Source organism: Leptonychotes weddellii, chromosome 2 (assembly GCF_054177405.1).
Source record: "Leptonychotes weddellii isolate Sample4059 chromosome 2, ASM5417740v2, whole genome shotgun sequence".
In the NCBI taxonomy this organism is placed as follows: Eukaryota; Metazoa; Chordata; class Mammalia; order Carnivora; family Phocidae; genus Leptonychotes; species Leptonychotes weddellii.
Window position 1 is genome coordinate 16,550,975 of NC_138370.1, and position 17,261 is coordinate 16,568,235.

The 17,261-nt window shown below is 36.8% G+C and overlaps 1 protein-coding gene across 1 annotated transcript in view; it reads left to right on the forward strand.

Annotated features, from left to right (window-relative positions):
- Positions 1-7,825, forward strand: part of FRG1 (FSHD region gene 1) — a 10,189-nt gene extending 2,364 nt beyond the window's left edge. Inside the window, exons 3-8 of the mRNA XM_081812886.1 lie at positions 58-109; positions 1,136-1,250; positions 3,143-3,247; positions 5,605-5,696; positions 6,217-6,327; positions 7,511-7,825. Of these exons, the coding sequence (XP_081669012.1) occupies positions 58-109; positions 1,136-1,250; positions 3,143-3,247; positions 5,605-5,696; positions 6,217-6,327; positions 7,511-7,547 (512 nt within the window). The 3' untranslated portion in view covers positions 7,548-7,825. The remainder of the gene's footprint in view (positions 1-57; positions 110-1,135; positions 1,251-3,142; positions 3,248-5,604; positions 5,697-6,216; positions 6,328-7,510) is intronic.
- The last annotated feature ends 9,436 nt before the right edge of the window (positions 7,826-17,261 follow it).

Consider the following 17,261-nt stretch of genomic DNA (forward strand, 5'->3'; position numbering starts at 1 on the left):
TATTTTATTCACTATTTTTACAATCATTTTATAAGCTGACCTTTTTTATTCTCACAGTGCAAAAGTACAGAATGATACTTTGGGTTGTGCACACAGAAATTGAATTTCAGTATGCTGATAATTGGCTGCATCAACATGATAATGATTTATATTATACTATCATTAACCTATAAATTAATATAAAATCAGTCCCTTGGCACAAGGGATTGGTAAGCTAAGTTAAGAAATCATATTTTTTTCTTTAAAAAAAATCACATTAAGATTCAGATTATCATTCCTATGCTTTATTTGAGTGGCCAATAAGTATAGTGAAAGACTTATTTTTACAAGATTTATTTATTTATTTTGGAGAGAGGGAGTGAGCACTGGGGAGGGAGCAAGGGAGAGGGAGAAGCAGACTCCTTGCTGAGCGAGGAGCACAGAGCCTGACTGTGGAGCTTGTGGGGCTCCATCCCAGGATCACAAGATCATAACTTGAGCTGAAGTCAGACACTTAACCAACTGAGCCACCCAGGCGCCCCGAGAGACTTTTAAAGAATAAAAGCAGCAGAAGAAAAATCAATAAATGCAAACTTCTTTACAGTTGAAAACAAAAAATATAAGCAAATGAGGAAAGTATTTGCAACAACGTTAACAGGCAGTGAATTTTTATTCTTTGTATGTACGGGATTCATAACACTAAGGAAAGCAGTAAGATACCAATAGAAAAATGGACAAAAAGATAACTTAAAAACTAAAAAGGAAGGGAAGTACAAATGTCACTTACAATGGTAAAAAATCAATTAGATACTATTTTTCCTGTATCTCATATTCTAATTTTTTCTAAAAAAGGCATAATGTTAATAGATCTATGGTAAAATGGTACTCTCCTGATTTGAGGTGAGAATGTTAAGTTGATACAGATTTTTTCTGGAAAGCAATTTGATAGAATGTAATTGGAGCCTTATAACTACAATATAAAATTACATGTATAGAACTACACTGTCCGATATGGTAGTCACTAACCACATGTGGCTTTTGAAAATTTGGACTATGGCTAGCCTGGATTTCTATACACACACAAACATTATTTTTATGTTCCATATTCAATTTTCTTTCTCTCAGTTTTTAACATTTCCTTTTTGTTAATCTAAAGAATTGCCCTGAAATCTGGTTATGGAAAATACCTTGGTATTAATTCAGATGGACTTGTTGTGGGGCGTTCAGATGCAATCGGACCAAGAGAACAATGGGAACCAGTCTTTCAAGATGTAAGTGCTATTATTGTTCATATAAGCTTCTTGTTAATGTAAGATACAGTCTTTAACAGTCAATGAGAATATATATTCCAAAAAAAACCCCCAAAAATACAGAGTGCAGTAATATAACCCATTAAATTGAAGAAAACCAATACGAACTCGTAACTAAAAAGGTCTTGAAAAACAGTGCAACACAGCAAAAGAAATAATCAACAAAGTGAAAAGACAACCTACAGGATGAGAAAAAATATTTGCAAACCATATTTCTGATAAAGGGTTAATATCCAAATATATAAAGAGCTGATACAACTCAATAGCAAAGAAACAAATAACCCAATTGAAAAATGGGCAAAAGACCTGACTAGACATTTTTTCCCAGAGAAGATATATGAAAGGCCAACAGGTACATGAGAAGATGCTCAACATCACTAGTCATTAGGGAAATGCAAATCAAAAGCACAATAAGGTATCACTTCCTGCCTGTTAGAATGGCCATCTTCAAAAAGAGATAAATGGTGGGAGGATGTGCAGAAAAGGGACCCTTCATGCACTGCTGGTGGAAATGCAAACTGATGCAGCCACTGTGGAAAACAGTATGGAGGTTCCTCAAAAAATTAAAAACAGAATTATTATAAGATCCAACAATCCCACTTGTGAGAATATATCCAAAGGACACCAAAAAACTAACTTGAAAAGATATCTGCACCCCCATGTTCATAGTGGTATTACTTATAAGAGCCAAGATATGGAAACAACCTAAATGTCCATTGATAGATAAATGGATAAAGAAGTTGTGCTATACACATATCCAATGGAATATTATTCAGCCATAAAAGATGAGTAAACCTTGCCATTTGTAACAACATGGATGGACCTTGCTAAGTGAAATAAGTCAGAGAAAGACAACTGTATGATCTCATTTATATATGGAATCTTAAAAACAAACAAACAAATAAAACTCAGAAAAAGACATCAGACTTGTGGTTGGTTACCAGAGTGGTAGGTTTTGGGATTAGGAATTAGAGGAAGAAGGTGGTCAAAAGGTACAAACTTCCAACTACAAGATAAATAAGTGCCAGGGGTATAATGTATAGCATGATTACTATAGCTACGCTGCTGTATGATATATAGGAAAGTTGTTAAGAGAGTAAACCGAGTTCTCATCATAAGGAAAAAAATTGTTTTATTTTTATGCTTTCTTTTTATTGTTAACTGCATGAGATGATGGATACTAACTAAAACTTATTAAGATAATCATTTCACAATAAGTGTTAAGCCAAACTATTATGCTGTACACCTTAAACTTATGCGGTGATTGTCAATTATATCTCAGTAAAGCTGCGGGAGGAGATAGTGCAACAAAAATAGCAGTAGTACCTCTGCCCACCATAATTTCTGTCCACATAAAAACATCCCTCTGACATTGATTCTTAAAGTTCTGAGCAGTAAATTCAAAAGCACCAAAAGCTAGCTCTTGTATATTTTTGTATTTTCTAATTATGAAGAAATTTTTACTTAAAACACTATTATTTGAATAAATTACTATGCATTATATAATTTTTTATTGTCTTAAAAGCTAATTATTTTTCAAACAGAACTAAATCAGTTATAGCCTCAATATTTCTTTAAGGCCAAAGGAAACAATTCTATTTCATCTAGTTAGAATTCAGTCCTACTAAGAGAATATACTAAAAATAGTTATGAGGTTATTTTTGAGTAGTAAGATTATAGGTGATTTTGGTTTTCTTTTCTGTATGTTTTTTTTATCTTCTATGTTTTCTCCAAATTCTTTTTACTGATTACTTTTACAGTTGGGGCTAAGGGGCAAAATTAATTTCATTCTCAAGACTTAAGAATTCTTTTGCAGTAGTCTTGTAACTTTTATATTATTTTGTTTGATATAGGGAAAAATGGCTTTATTGGCTTCAAATAGCTGCTTTATTAGATGCAATGAAGCAGGTGATATAGAAGCAAAAAGTAAAACAGCAGGAGAAGAAGAAATGATAAAGGTAATCATGACATTTTTCTTTTAATTTTTTTCTTTTTCATTTTTCTATAGACTAATACATGTCACATATATGATGTGACTATATCTCTTAAAAATGTTGAATAATCATTTACTATCACTTTAAAGATGTAATGCATAGTGTTTTATATTATGCTCCAAATAAGCTTTATTATAAAAAGCTTAATTATAAATCCTATAACTGACGGCTTGTTTGTACCATGTGGTAGCGAAATTATTATATCTTACCTCCATGTATTAGTATCTTTTTCTGAGTAGTTCCACATGCTTTTTAGGACTCTGTTTCCTTTTTTTTTCTTGCTTGCTTTTTAAAATTTGATTTTTTAAATAGATATGTTCACATGGTTCAAAATTTTAAAAATACAAGCATATAAATTCATGACTCCCATCCTTCTGTAGCCTACCAGAGTTTCTTAATAAAAATGTTTATAATTTTCTACTTTTTTACAATAAAGTTAGCCTCCTGCGTGTCCTCCTTTAGACCTTGATTTTTTTTTTCCTTAATATTTTTATCTTGGAGATTGTCCCTTATCACTCTGTAGAAAATTTTCTCTTTTTTAACAGCTACATAATACTCCATTTTAGGGATAAGCCATAATTTATTTAATCAGTTCCTCATAAATGCAAATTTAGGTGACTTCCCATCTTTTGCCCTTAGAAACAGTGCTGTAACACATAACTTTGAATATGCATCATTCTGTAGGTGTGCTGGTATATCCGAGGATAAATTCCCAAAAATAGAATTACAAGGTATATGATAAATGTTAGTCAAACATTTTTCAATTACATTAAAAAAAAAACCCCACAAACCGAAACAGAAGCCAGTAGCTACAGGCACTCTGCTGAATATGATACAAGCACTGTCTTCTTGAATCTTCATAAAGTTCCTGTGAAGTATCTATTATCTTCACTTTACCGATGAGGAGAGAGCCTCTGAGCCTCCTTACATCCTCACCTGTTGTGATCAGTCATGAACTCACACAGCTAGATATGATAGAGACAGGATGTATACCCAGGCCCAACTGACTGGAAACTACCATACTGCCTCTCAGGAAACAGGTCATTAGAAAAACGCTGGTGGATTTCTCACTTACCTAAAAGTATGGTTTTTGAAGACAATGCAAATAAAGTGCAGTACTTTGCACTTTCATGGGAAAAATACAAAACAAAAACACTGCTGTATTTAATGACAACTGTTTTTATATGAAGTGTCTGTTACATTTCCCTGGGTCTGTTTGGTTAGGTACCTGGAAGCTCTGAGCAGTGAATGCAGAACTCCTTCCATCTTGCATTTTACTTCATAGGCTCTGCTAGTCTGTATCAGCTGCCCACCTTTATAGCCTATCAGGACACATTCCGTCCTGCAAAAGTAGTACTGTCGCAGGCCCTGGCCAGTAACCTTCCCAGGTCTGCTAGGACCCCCTCAACCAAACCTGCCACACAGGTAGCAGTGGCACATGCCTTATTGGTCACCACTTGCTAAGCAGCCTTGGAATTGGACTCTGAGCCACAAAGATCACTGTGGAGATGTAAATCCTGTCCTCTGGGTTGCAAACTGCCAGTTCTTGGGGCCTGAATTCTGTCCCCTTCTTGCCCCACTCAGTGGATCCTAATTACTATATCAATTTATGGCATTGTGATAGTAAGTATCTGTCACAATTTATGAGGATATAAGGAAGATTTAGAAGGAGTGGATTCCAATTAAGTAAATAAGTGAGCTGTGTCACGTGAAAAGTTTTAATGGATTTGGGAATAGCTGTGCAAATTAAAATAGCTACTATCTTAAACTTCCAGTGTTACAAAATAAACACTATCTATAGGGATAATTTGAATATTTACTTTGAGGCCAAAATTAATTAAATTATTGCCTAATTGCTCAGCAGGATCTGATCTATAAAATGTTTTTCAAATAATTTTGTCTTTTGTGTCTGATGCAAAGGCTCTAGAGAAACATAATAGCAATTTGTATAAATTATGCATATATAAATAAAAACATATCTAGAGGGGCGCCTCGTTGTCTCAGTCAGTTAAGCGTCTGCCTTCTGCACAGGGTCATGATCCCAGGGTACTGGGATCGAGCCCCATGTCTGGCTCCCTGCTCAACGGGGAGCCTGCTTCTCCCTCTCCTCTGCCCCTCCCTCCCCTCCCCTCATGGCTCTCTCTCAAATAAAATCTTAAAAAAAAAAAAAATACCTAGAACCTCTTTCTGAATCTGATTGCTAAGTTGATTGTTTTCTTCATTTGCATAAGAAATTACCTAGAGGGTTCTTAGCAAATAAGTAAAGTGGGGAAGGGGAAGATATATGTATAACCTATTGGGTTTTCATCTCCATTGTCCAGATTAGATCCTGTGCTGAAAGAGAAACTAAGAAAAAAGATGATATTCCAGAAGAAGACAAAGGAAATGTTAAACAGTGTGAAATCAATTACGTGTACGTATTCTTTCCCTTTTAGACCTTACGTATTTGGCAATGAAGTACTTCTCAAGACACATAAAATAAAATACCCAAAGGACGAGAGGCAGCATAAAATGGACTCTAGGACAAAGAACTAAGCTGAATGCTTTTCTTTTCTCAGAGCTTCAGTTTTCCTAATTATCCTGCTAGCTTTCAAAGCTAAAGTCACTTGGATTAGTCTGTTCTCCGTATTCATTAATAGAATGACTATAGCTTATTGGTACATAATGCCAACCAAATGTTGTTCCACAGCCAGGATTCAGGACTCCAGCCAACACGCCTTAGTGGCAGTGGGGCTTCGTAGTCCTGCCCTTTGTAGTCCTCTTCATGGAGGAGGACTAAGGTCATCTTCGCAGTTGAAAAGTTGTATGTTTCAAAAGAAAGACAATTAGTTTTTTTTAAATAAATGAAAAACTTTTAAAATATTGTAAGTTCATGAGTAAACATGTATAATCAAAGTTTGAGATGATTTTCAAGAAAGACATTTTCTTAACAGAAAGAAATTTCAGAGCTTCCAAGACCATAAACTTAAAATAAGTAAAGAAGACAGTAAAATTCTCAAAAAGGCCCGGAAAGATGGATTTTTGCACGAAACACTTCTGGACAGGTAGGTATATTTTTACTTATTTCCAACTATTTTCGTATCCAATAGAAATGGCATATATATAACCAGTGTTCTTTTTCAATTATTAAGTTCTTAAATTTTTGTCTTGTAATTTGTGAACATAGTAATGTTACCTAAAAAGGACATAAGTCTGGGAAAAGATCACCCAGGAAACAATATCTAAAAATAGATTCCAAAAACTTACAAATTTTTTTATAAGACATTCAGGTTTGACTGAAACCCCTTCATAAATTTAACATCATCTTTCTATAATTATTAGAACAGGGCTAGAAAGAAGTAGTTTAATTTCAAATACAGTGGGTTTTAGTAGAATAGCAGGTTCCTAAAATGAGATAAAAACAGATCAGTTTAAAAATTACTAAGTATAAAATGAAATAAAATTGAAACACTTTTATTAAGTTGAATCTAGAAGTATGCAGGATTTTATCATAGCACATTATTAATATTTATCTAAAACTGTTCTTATTTAGGCAAGTAATGTGCTAGATGTATAACATAAAAAAGTAGGTAGAGAGGATTAGCTGTAAGTTTATAACCATAAATCAAGTAAGTGCCAGATTGAAAGAGAATTTGGTAATCTGCCACTCCTTCAAAGTCCTGTGTTGCAAAATTAGTCTTAAAACATTTCTTCACACTACTTGATAAAGATAATGCTTCATCATGTATATCCTGTTAACTAGTTGATCGAGTTGTTACCAGAAGTTAGTAAATGATTTAAGAATTTTTCCTGCTGAACAAAGCATGTATTTAGTTTTAAGAAATTAAGAATAGGATGTAAAAAAAAAAAAAGATATATGGATGCAAAAGAAATAAGGCTTAGGTCTTGTTAACTTTTATCACTCATGAAAATAGAACATTGCCACCCTGTTAAATAGAAGTTTAGGGCATGCTTAAATTCAGAGGCAATTAAAATTGCTATTGTGGATTAAAAAAGCTCTTAGGCAACATTTCTTAAAGATTATGAAAGACTTTCATAAGAATAGAATGCATTTAATATGAAACAACATTGAAAAGTTAAATTTTAGTTAAAATATTTTAATATAAGTAGTATGGCAATATAGTAATCAAAATGGAGAACACAATTTCTCAGTGTGAGTATATATTTAATAGTTGATATATATGGAATGTTTTACATAATTTTTATCATTTGTCTTTGTTTAAACAGGAGAGCCAAATTGAAAGCTGATAGATACTGCAAATGACCAGAATTGTGTTTCTTTCTTCTCCTATTTGTTTTTTTCTGAATAAAATAATCAGTGGAAGTGTTTTTACAGAGCTCTTGGGCTGTTACGGAATTATTGCTGAACTAGTAGCTAGTTTAAATAAGATTAATCAAGTTTAACCGAGATTCCCCATGGGTGTACTTTTTTAGTTAACTGCAGTGTTTCACATGGAATTGAAACAAAGTACACAGTGAACATGCCATAGAATTTTTTCTCTTTTCTAGATTTTCTGTCATAAAGTATGAGATGCTACTCTGTGAACCTTGTGTTTCTTATGCAGTTTATGGAATCTCTTATTGCTTTACAGTTTTACTTTATATTAACTTATACCATTGATTCTTATTGGGACCTTTAAAAGGAAGTTAGAAGCTCCCACTCCAGTCAACAAGGCTTTGATTCTGCCTCCTAAATATTGCCCAAATCACACAAGCCAAACAGATATCAGACAAAGTGGGTGGGAAAAGAGAAAGAAATCAGGTTTTGGCAGTGGGATGGGAACAGGAGAAATTACAAAAGAGCAGGTAGGCTCAGAACAGAGAATAAGAGTAAAATTGGGAAAATTCTCTACTTAGAGCAGTTTAGCCACAATGTATCTGTATGTAATGTTTTTGTCCTCACCTGTAGAGAAGGACAGGATAGGATGAGAACAGAACTATTAAAGAGGTTCACATACTACCCATTGCTGAGGTCTGCTATTCTGAGACACCTTTATTCCTAGCCTATGTCTCTCTGAATTCCTAAACACAGTATTCCAGATGTCGTCTAACCCTGTGAGTGTTCCAGAATCCAGGTCGTGTATCAGATGCCTGGGCTTCATCACTGGAAATTCTGCTTCAGAAGGACTGAGTCTGGCTGACGCATCTCTGTATTTTTACGATTCCCCATGGATGATGCACAGCCAGGGTTGAGACCTGACCTAAGGTGCCAGACCTGTTTAGTTCTCAGCCTTTGTATTCCAGAGCTACACGGCCCCTCTACATCAAGGAAGCTAAGCTACCAATAGCAACCTTATAAAGGAGCTCTTGCTGTAAATCTAGTCCTAGCTTGACATTCCAGTTCCAGTAGCTGGATATCTCCCCATATTGTGTTCTTCTTCCTCTGATCCTTAGGCTACTCGGATCCCCCAAAGCAGTGGTTCTCAACCAGGGACTAATGTACCTCTTAGGGGACATTGTGCAATGTCTGGTTGTGACAGCTGGGAGAGGGGGTGCTACTGGCATTTACAGGGTTACAGACTAGGAATGCTGCTAAACATTCCACAAGGCACAGGACAGCAGCGCCCCCACAACAAAGAATTTTCCAGCTCAAGATGCTAACTGCCAAGTTTCTGACACCTGCCCTAGGACTTAGTCTGTTCCTTGCTTTTGCCAGCTCCCAGCCCCTAAAAATAAACAGTTCAAATTCATATATATAAGAATCATCTAAGGTACCTGTAGATTTTCAAGACCCACCCTTAAAGATGCCAGCTTAGCAAGTCTAGGATTGTTTCCTAGAATTGACATTTTAACTAGCACTCCAGGTAATTCTGAAACAAGTGATCTGAACTATACTTTGAGAAACACTACCCTCAAGAGATTGAAGTCTTGCCTCCAACACTAGCTCGGTACCTGAGACCATCTGCCAGCTGACTGATTTCCCTGGAACAAGCATTCTATCTGCCTCAATTTCTGAACATAGTGCATTCCTGGATTCTCTGTCACCATGCTCACCCTCATGCTTTCCCAGGTCTTGTCCCATTCCAGAGAGCAGAACTAATTACAGGTCCTGACAATTGGGAAGATACAGATTAAAAATATGCACTGCCTGTCCTCATGGAGTTTATGCACTACTGAAGGAGGACAGCAATAAAAAATCACAGGTAACAGATTAAGTGTTCCTTCCCCATTTCTATCATTACACTTTACTCCAACCCCCATTACAGCACTGAAGGCAGTCTGGCAGAATGACAGGAGTCAACAATAAATACATCTAATTATTGTCATCTGGTCCACATTTTTCTTCTTGTACAAAAGGATGTCATGAAAAACTTTGCTTAAAGCACTGTCAAAATCAAGATATATTCTGATCAAGCATTCCCCTGATTTACCAGTCCAGTAGCCATGTCAAAAAAGGTTTTATATATAATAAAAACAATAACCAAAGAAAAAGCTCCCTACATCCAATTTTTTTTGCCTGCTCACATTTCAGATTAGATAATTTCAGTTGTTCTTATCTTCAAGTTCACTGCCTCACTTTTTTACCGTCTCCAAATTGCTGTTACACGCATCTGGTGATTTTTAAATTTCAGACATCCTTTTTCACTTCTAGAATCTATTTGATCCTATTGTTGTTAATAGTTTCTATTTCTGCTGAAATTTCCTATCCATTTCTTCCTTTGTTTTGGGGCAGAGTTATAATAACTGCTTAAAAATCCTTGTCTACTGATTCTAACATCTGGGTCATCTTAGGGTCGGTCTCCACTGATGATCTTTTGAGTATGTTTCTTCATATATCTGATTAGATTATATCCTGGACATGTGAATAATACATTGTAGAAACTGTGCATTCTGTGCTGTTGTTCTGAAGAATTTTTATTTGTTATGTTTAGTAGGCAGTTAGCTTGGTTGATCTGAAGCTCCAAATTCTGTCTCCCCTATGGTGGGCAACAGCTGTGAAATATCTATTCAGTTCTTTTTGTTTTAGCTGGGCTTCTTGAAGCCAGCCCCAAGGATGTGGATTTTGGAGATCAGTGAGAGATTTGGGCAGTGTGGCTACAACCTTCTGTGACTCTCTCCTTTTCAGGATTTCCTTCTCACTTTCCAGACTCTTTGGTCACTCTGAACTCTGTACTCTGATTCCTCGACTAATGACTTAAGCTTCCTATAGGAGTTTTAATTACTCTTAGTGGCACTTGGTCTGCCCTAAGTTGAAAAGATGTTAAAAATACGTTTCCCCTCTTACTAGTGTTAACTCCCCTCAAGTTTCTGCATGTTTTTGGTCATTCTCCATTACCTTTAGATAATTTTTAATGTTTTATCCAAAGTTTAATTTTGTGTGTGTGAGAGGGCTGGTCTAGCATAAGCTGTGCCATCTACCATTATCTGCTCAAACTCTCATTAGTTTCTTGCCCTCTCCTCCCCAGTTAAGGACCTGCCTGGGTTTTCCTAGATACAGACACAAAACTCTAACATTCTCCAGAAAGAAGTTAACCATTACAATAAATTAATATATTCACACCTCTTAGGATAGGCCTGAATTCCAAAAATGAACTCATCATACCTGATGGCCCAGTACCTATCCAAATACCATGCAATTCCTGGGTCAGTCCCAGTCTGGATGCCAGTCAGTCCATGGCTTCAACTCACTATTCTAGCAGGAATTATATTTTTTCAGTTATTCTAAACCCTTAAGACACAGAAGAACATATTAAAACATTCCATATTTCATTAACCAAATTAGTAAGATAGGATAGCTTTTATAACAAGCATTGTTATATGATTGTTATATGTCATGATACTTTTTTAAATGGCATTGTCATAATATTAGCTTGAGGGCCTTAATACAGGTAACTTCCACTGTAATTTTTTCAGGCTCACTCCTGTTGAAATCCATTTCATTTAATGAAAAGATTAGAAACAAAATGTGGAAAAAAAAAATTCTACAATTGTATTTCCCCTTTCCTCACCCACCTATTGGCTTAGTTTATTTTAAAGTGCATATTTCATTAAGGGAACTTGATGGTTGTTAAGGCAGGTTTTGGTGTATTTCTGTTTAATTTTATGCCACTGGACTACTTCTCTTAAATATTGTTGAGGCTTATTTTCTATGATGGAGAAACAATATGCCATCTTTCCATTTAGCTTTGTGTTTCAGTGCTGCCCTTGTATTTAATAAAGGATAAATTTTCAGAGAGCATAGCCAGGACTTAATAAATTAAGATCTGCAGGTGTTTATTTTTCTTACCATGTTTTGCAAATCTAATGAGGTTTTGCAGTCCTGTTCTGAGTGCTGCTAGTAGAGAAAAAGGGGTGTAGCACTACTTGTTAGGGTTTATTTTTCCATCATGCAATTTCCTAATTCTGGTCCTTAGAAACTAAGTGGAACTGTAAGGAGGAGAACAAAGAAAACAAGGCACACCTCATTACTCCTGTAAAAAGGTGAAAACCTAAATATAAGTGGATGCCAAGGTAAGGAATCAAGTCATGACTTCTACTAGTTCCCTACCTACCACCTGACAAAATTAAGTTGTACAGCTAGTCAATCACCCAGGGAGAAAAACAGGCAATGCTTTTAAGCTTCTAATGTCTTATTTATTCTTTTTCTTTATTATTCTTTATGTTTGTGTAAGTATTAATACCTATTTTTTTATTCTGCTGCCAAATATATTCCAAGAGTTTTTTTATTTGTTTTGTTTTTTATTTTTATTTTTTTTAAGATTTTATTTATTTGACAGAGAAAGAGAGACAGCAAGAGAGGAAACACAAGCAGGGGGAGTGGGAGAGGGAGAAGCAGGCTTCCTGCCAAGCAGGGAGCCCGATGGAGGGCTCGATCCCAGGACCCTGGGATCATGACCTGAGCTAAAGGCAGATGTTTAACAACTGAGCCACTCAGGCGCCCCCTGTTTGTTTTGTTTTTTAACTGGTAGCAGAAAAACCCCAGGGATATACCCAGGTTCAGGAGAACTTAAAATTAAGATAATAGTTTAACAGCCCACCAGCATTCATTCAGCTTGATATTACCTGTGTATATAAAATGACTTTCTCAAGTGTGGTGCTTATTTAGGAAAGACCAGTGGACTTCAGACCAACCTAGGCTGTTCTACACAGCACCTCAACCCTAAATCCTAATTTAGATCAGCTTGCACAGCAGCAGGAATGTTTTTCAATTTTCTATTGTTGTGTAGAAAAAGAATTTCCCTATCTGTCTACAGAAACAGAACCTTCCTGCATGTTCCCTTGTTCTTCATTTTTAGTCCAAAAATCCTCTCTAGAAGGCCTCCTACATATCCCATCACGGCTGCTTCTACCTCTCCACCTGTGACTACCAACTTTGTTTTTTTGTGTTCCTTTTACTACTATAACCTCATTCCACACCAGTGTGCCCTTTCCATAGTATAGGAAAATGGACAAAGATTTAAGCATTTAACAGAATGCTTCTGATCTTTTTCCACACTGAATTCAGCTCTCATTCCAGTGCATCCAGAGTTGGAGAATTATATACCATGGCCCCAAGTACCAGTTTTGAAACTTGTCATTAACCCCACCCATCAGCTTAGGCTTTGAAGCACATACCATCCATACCCATTACCACTGCAGTTCTGCACTGCTCTTCATCAGTGTCCTGACCCTCCTGAAATCTGGCTCGTAGTCCTGTCTTCATGGAGTCTCCCATCTTGGTTTCATTGACTCCAGCATTCACACTATTGTGACCTTCCTTTCATCTGCCTTAAAAAATTCTGTCCTCTCAGCTCAGCTGATCTTTTACTCCATCTTAAATTACTCCACCCAGACCAGCTGGGTTAAACGTGCTTTTTGCTCCAGTGTCTTCCAAGATTGGAAATCCTGGTGTCTATCTCTGAATGACCCTCCAAGAGCATCCCTTTACCCAGTGCACTTTTCATTTAAAATGTTTTGAAATATACTCTCTCAGTTCCAAGCCCTCTCTGTTATTAATAGATTTAATTTTCTTATAGCTTTATTTCTAAATCTAATAAAGTATTCTTTTTAATACATTATATTATTTACTAGTTACTGCATTCATAGAACATAAAGTATCATTTCCCAATTCAATACTAACATTTTCCTATATAACAAATACATTAGCTCTAAGAAATTCCACATCTTGGGGCACCTGGGTGGCTCAGTCGTTAAGCGTCTGCCTTCGGCTCAGGTCAGAGTCCCGGGGCCCTGGGGTCCTGGGATCAAGCCCCGCATCAGGCTCCCCACTCGGCAGGATGCCTGCTTCTCCCTCTCCCACTCCCCCTGCTTGTATTCCCTCTCTCACTGTGTCTCTCTCAAATAAATAAAATCTTAAAAAAAAAAAAAAATTCCGGGCGCCTGGGTGGCTCAGATGGTTAGGCGTCTGCCTTCGGCTCAGGTCATGGTCTCAGGGTCCTGGGATCGAGTCCCGCATCGGGTTCCCTGCTCAGTGCAGAGCCTGCTTCTCCCTCTCCCTCTGCCACTCCCTCTGCTTGTGCTCTTCTGTCTATCTCTCTGTCAAATAAATAAATAAAATCTTAAAAAAAAAAAATTCCACATCTTGCCCAGTTCCAACAGTAAACAGGATCCAAAGTTTTCTCTTCAATATTAGAAAATAACTGATCAATTTGCCATGTGGTGTAAATAAGAAATGAAAGATGAAAAGTCATCTTACATGTCTTAACACATTCACTGTTCTTTCTTCTCCTCCCACCCCCATTGTTGCAACTTCTACCCAGGAGTTGAGGGGAATGGTGCTGATATACCAACCATTTAACTACACAGAGTCACAAACTAACAAGTACTAAATGCACTGACTTCTTTCTTTGTTCTTTTCTCTCTTTTTCCTGGGATTTTTCACCTCACTCATTTTAAACCCAAGGGAAGTGGGGGAGTTTGACCTTGATTTTACAAAACCAGGGCTTCTACTTTCAGTAGTGTGACAGCTTAGATACTGTGAATGGTACTCCTTAATAGAACAACTGATACACTGGATAAAATATTTGCAAATATCTTTTGAAATATCACTCATCCACATAAAAGAAAGGAATCTATAGATACCAAACAAAGGGGAAAGCAGGAACGTCCAAGGCCAATGAGTACCAAGCTCACTCTTGCCAAATCCCAGAGACTTTGAGGTCTGGCTTTGACAGGAGCCCAAGAAATGGGATGTAGGAGACTGTATTCACATGAGTGACTACAAAGGGCTATACCTTCAAGGATAACAGTGAATGAGAAATAAATCTTATTGCACAAACAGGGGTACAAAGAAATGTTTTCTTTTCTTTGGCACTAAGTAGAATGGAAGGAAAAAGAATCTTCCCTTGAGATGTAACCATAAGCTGGCTTCAGATGGGTTTGTGACTCAAAGTCACACTACCTCTTATTTTAAAAGAAAAAAATTCAAGGAGATAATTCAACTTCAAATGGTCTCAGTTGGTTCTGTTTTTCTGACCTTAAAATAAATCCTACCAAAAAAAATTTTTCAAAGAAAATAAGCAGCTCACAGTCGAAATTAAAAATACACAGAGAAATAAAAAAATTTAAAAAAAAATACACAGAGAAACACAATACCATTAGAACAATGAGAAACAAGTAGAAAAATATAAAATACCAAATGTAGAATATAAACTATACTTATATAAAACTCCAGAATATAGGCAGGAACTACAACATAATAAAAAGACCAAGCAGGGTGCCTGAGTGGCTCATTCGATTAAGCGTCTGTCTTCAGCTCAGGTTGTGATCCCAGGGTCCTGGGATCGACTCCCACATTGGGCTCCCTGCTCGGAGGGGAGCCTGCTTCTCCCTCTGCCTCTGCCTCTCTCTCTCTGTCTCTCTTGAATAAATAAAATCTTAAAAAAAAAAAAGACCAAGCAGATATGAAAGAAAAAAAATAACTTCAAAAAATAAAAAACAATTAAAAATTCAGCGGGTGCATTAAACATCAAACAAAGCCAGAGAGAATTAATAAACTAGAATATAACTGAATAAGTGGCCCCAAGGACAGTTTACAGAGACAAGGAGATGGGCTATATGATGAAATAAAGGTCAAGAGAGACACAGAACATGATGATGGAAATGTCTAATATATGTCCGATTGAAGTAAAAAAAGAAGGTAACAGAATGGAAAAGAGGTAATAAAGGTAATGACTGAGAATTTTTGAGACCTCAGATCTTGGAATCCCAGTGAATCCCAAGCATAATAAATAAAGATAGACACTTCAACACATCGTGGTGAAACTGCAGAACTACACAGAAAAACGTTTCATCTTAAAAACAGCTAGAAAATAAAAGTAATCACCCAAACATCTGTCAATTCACCAGACTGCTGGCTTCTCACCAGCAGATAGGAAGCCAAAAGACAGCAGAAGAGTATCTTCCATGAGCTGAGACAAATAATTGTCAACCTAGAAAGTTTCTTCCAATAGTAAGGCAAAAAAAAAAAAAAAAAAAACTAAAGCAAAATAAAGATATTTTAGAGATAAAAATTGAGAGGATTTATCACCAATAGATCATTATTAAAAGAAATTACAACAGAGAAAGTCTAGGCAGAAGGAAAATTATCCCAGAAGGAAGGTCAGAGATGTGAAAAGAAATGTCAAGCAAAGATATCAAAGATAATAATGGGTAAACTAAGCAAAACTGTATTAAAAAAAATACTTGATTTGTAAAAGGGATGTTAAAACTAAGTATTAGGCAAAAATAGCATGCTGTTGACAGTGAGAGGGAGACTGGACAAACTATTATAAGATCTTAGATTTGTTCAAGAGGAGAGGGAAAAAAATGTTAACTTTGTTAAGTAGGCAAATTAAAATACTTAGAGTACTGGGCACCTGGGTGGCTCAGTTGTTAAGCGTCTGCCTTCGGCTCAGGTCATGATCCCAGGGTCCTGGGATTGAGCCCTGCATGGGGCTCCCTGCTCTGCGGGAAGCCTGCTTCTCCCTCTCCCACTCCCCCTGCTTATGTTCCTGCTCTTGCTATCTCTCTCTCTGTCAAATAAATAAAATCTTTAAAAAAAAAATAAAATACTTAGGGTAACTAGTGAAAGAAGAGACAAAGACCATATATTCTCCAACAAAAAGAGGGGAAAAATAATCCAAAAGAAATTTAAAAAGGAAAGAAAGGGATGCCTGGGTGGCTCAGTTGGTTAAGCATCTGCCTTTGGCTCAGGTCATGCTCTCAGGGTCCTGGAATCAAGACCCACATTGGGCTCCTTGCTCAGCAGGAAGCCTGCTTCTCCCCCTGCTTGTGCTCACATGCTCTCTCTCTCTCTAACAAATAGATAAAATCTTTAAAAAAAAAAAGGAAAAGAAATTTAAAAAGGAAAAGAAAAATAGGTGGAAAGCATATAATATCAGAAATCAATGTAAAAATATTAGTCATCAAAATGTAAATTTGCCAAGCACTCCAAAATTTTTCCATCACATTTTATTTTATCTTATTAAAGATTTATTTATTTGAGAGAGAGTGCGTGCATATGCACACGTGAGTGGGGGAGGGGCAGAGGGAGAGAATCTGCAAGCCAACTCCTTGCTGAGTGCGGAGCCCAATGCAGGGACCCAACCTCATAACCCATGAGATCATGACCTGAACTGAAACCAAGAGCCAGGCGCTTAACTGACTAAGCCACCCACGTGCCCCCTCAATCGTATTTTTAAACACCAAGCAAAAATTGTTTAAAGACACATAAGAGAGGGGGCGGAGCAAGATGGCGGAGGAGTAGGAGACCTGGATTTCGTCTCCTCTCAGGAATTCAGCTGGATAGGGATCAAACCATTCTGAACACCTACAAACTCAACAGGAGATCGAAGAAACGAATAGCAACAACTCTCTGAACAGAAAAGCGACCACTTTCTGGAAGGTAGGACGTGCGGAGAAGTGAATCCGAGGCGATATTCGGGAGGATAGACGGCGGGGGAGGGGCCTCCGTCGGCCGCTTCTGGCAAGTGATAGAACCACGGAGCACAAAATCGGAACTTTTAAAAGTCTGCTCCGCTGAGGGACGTCACTCCGG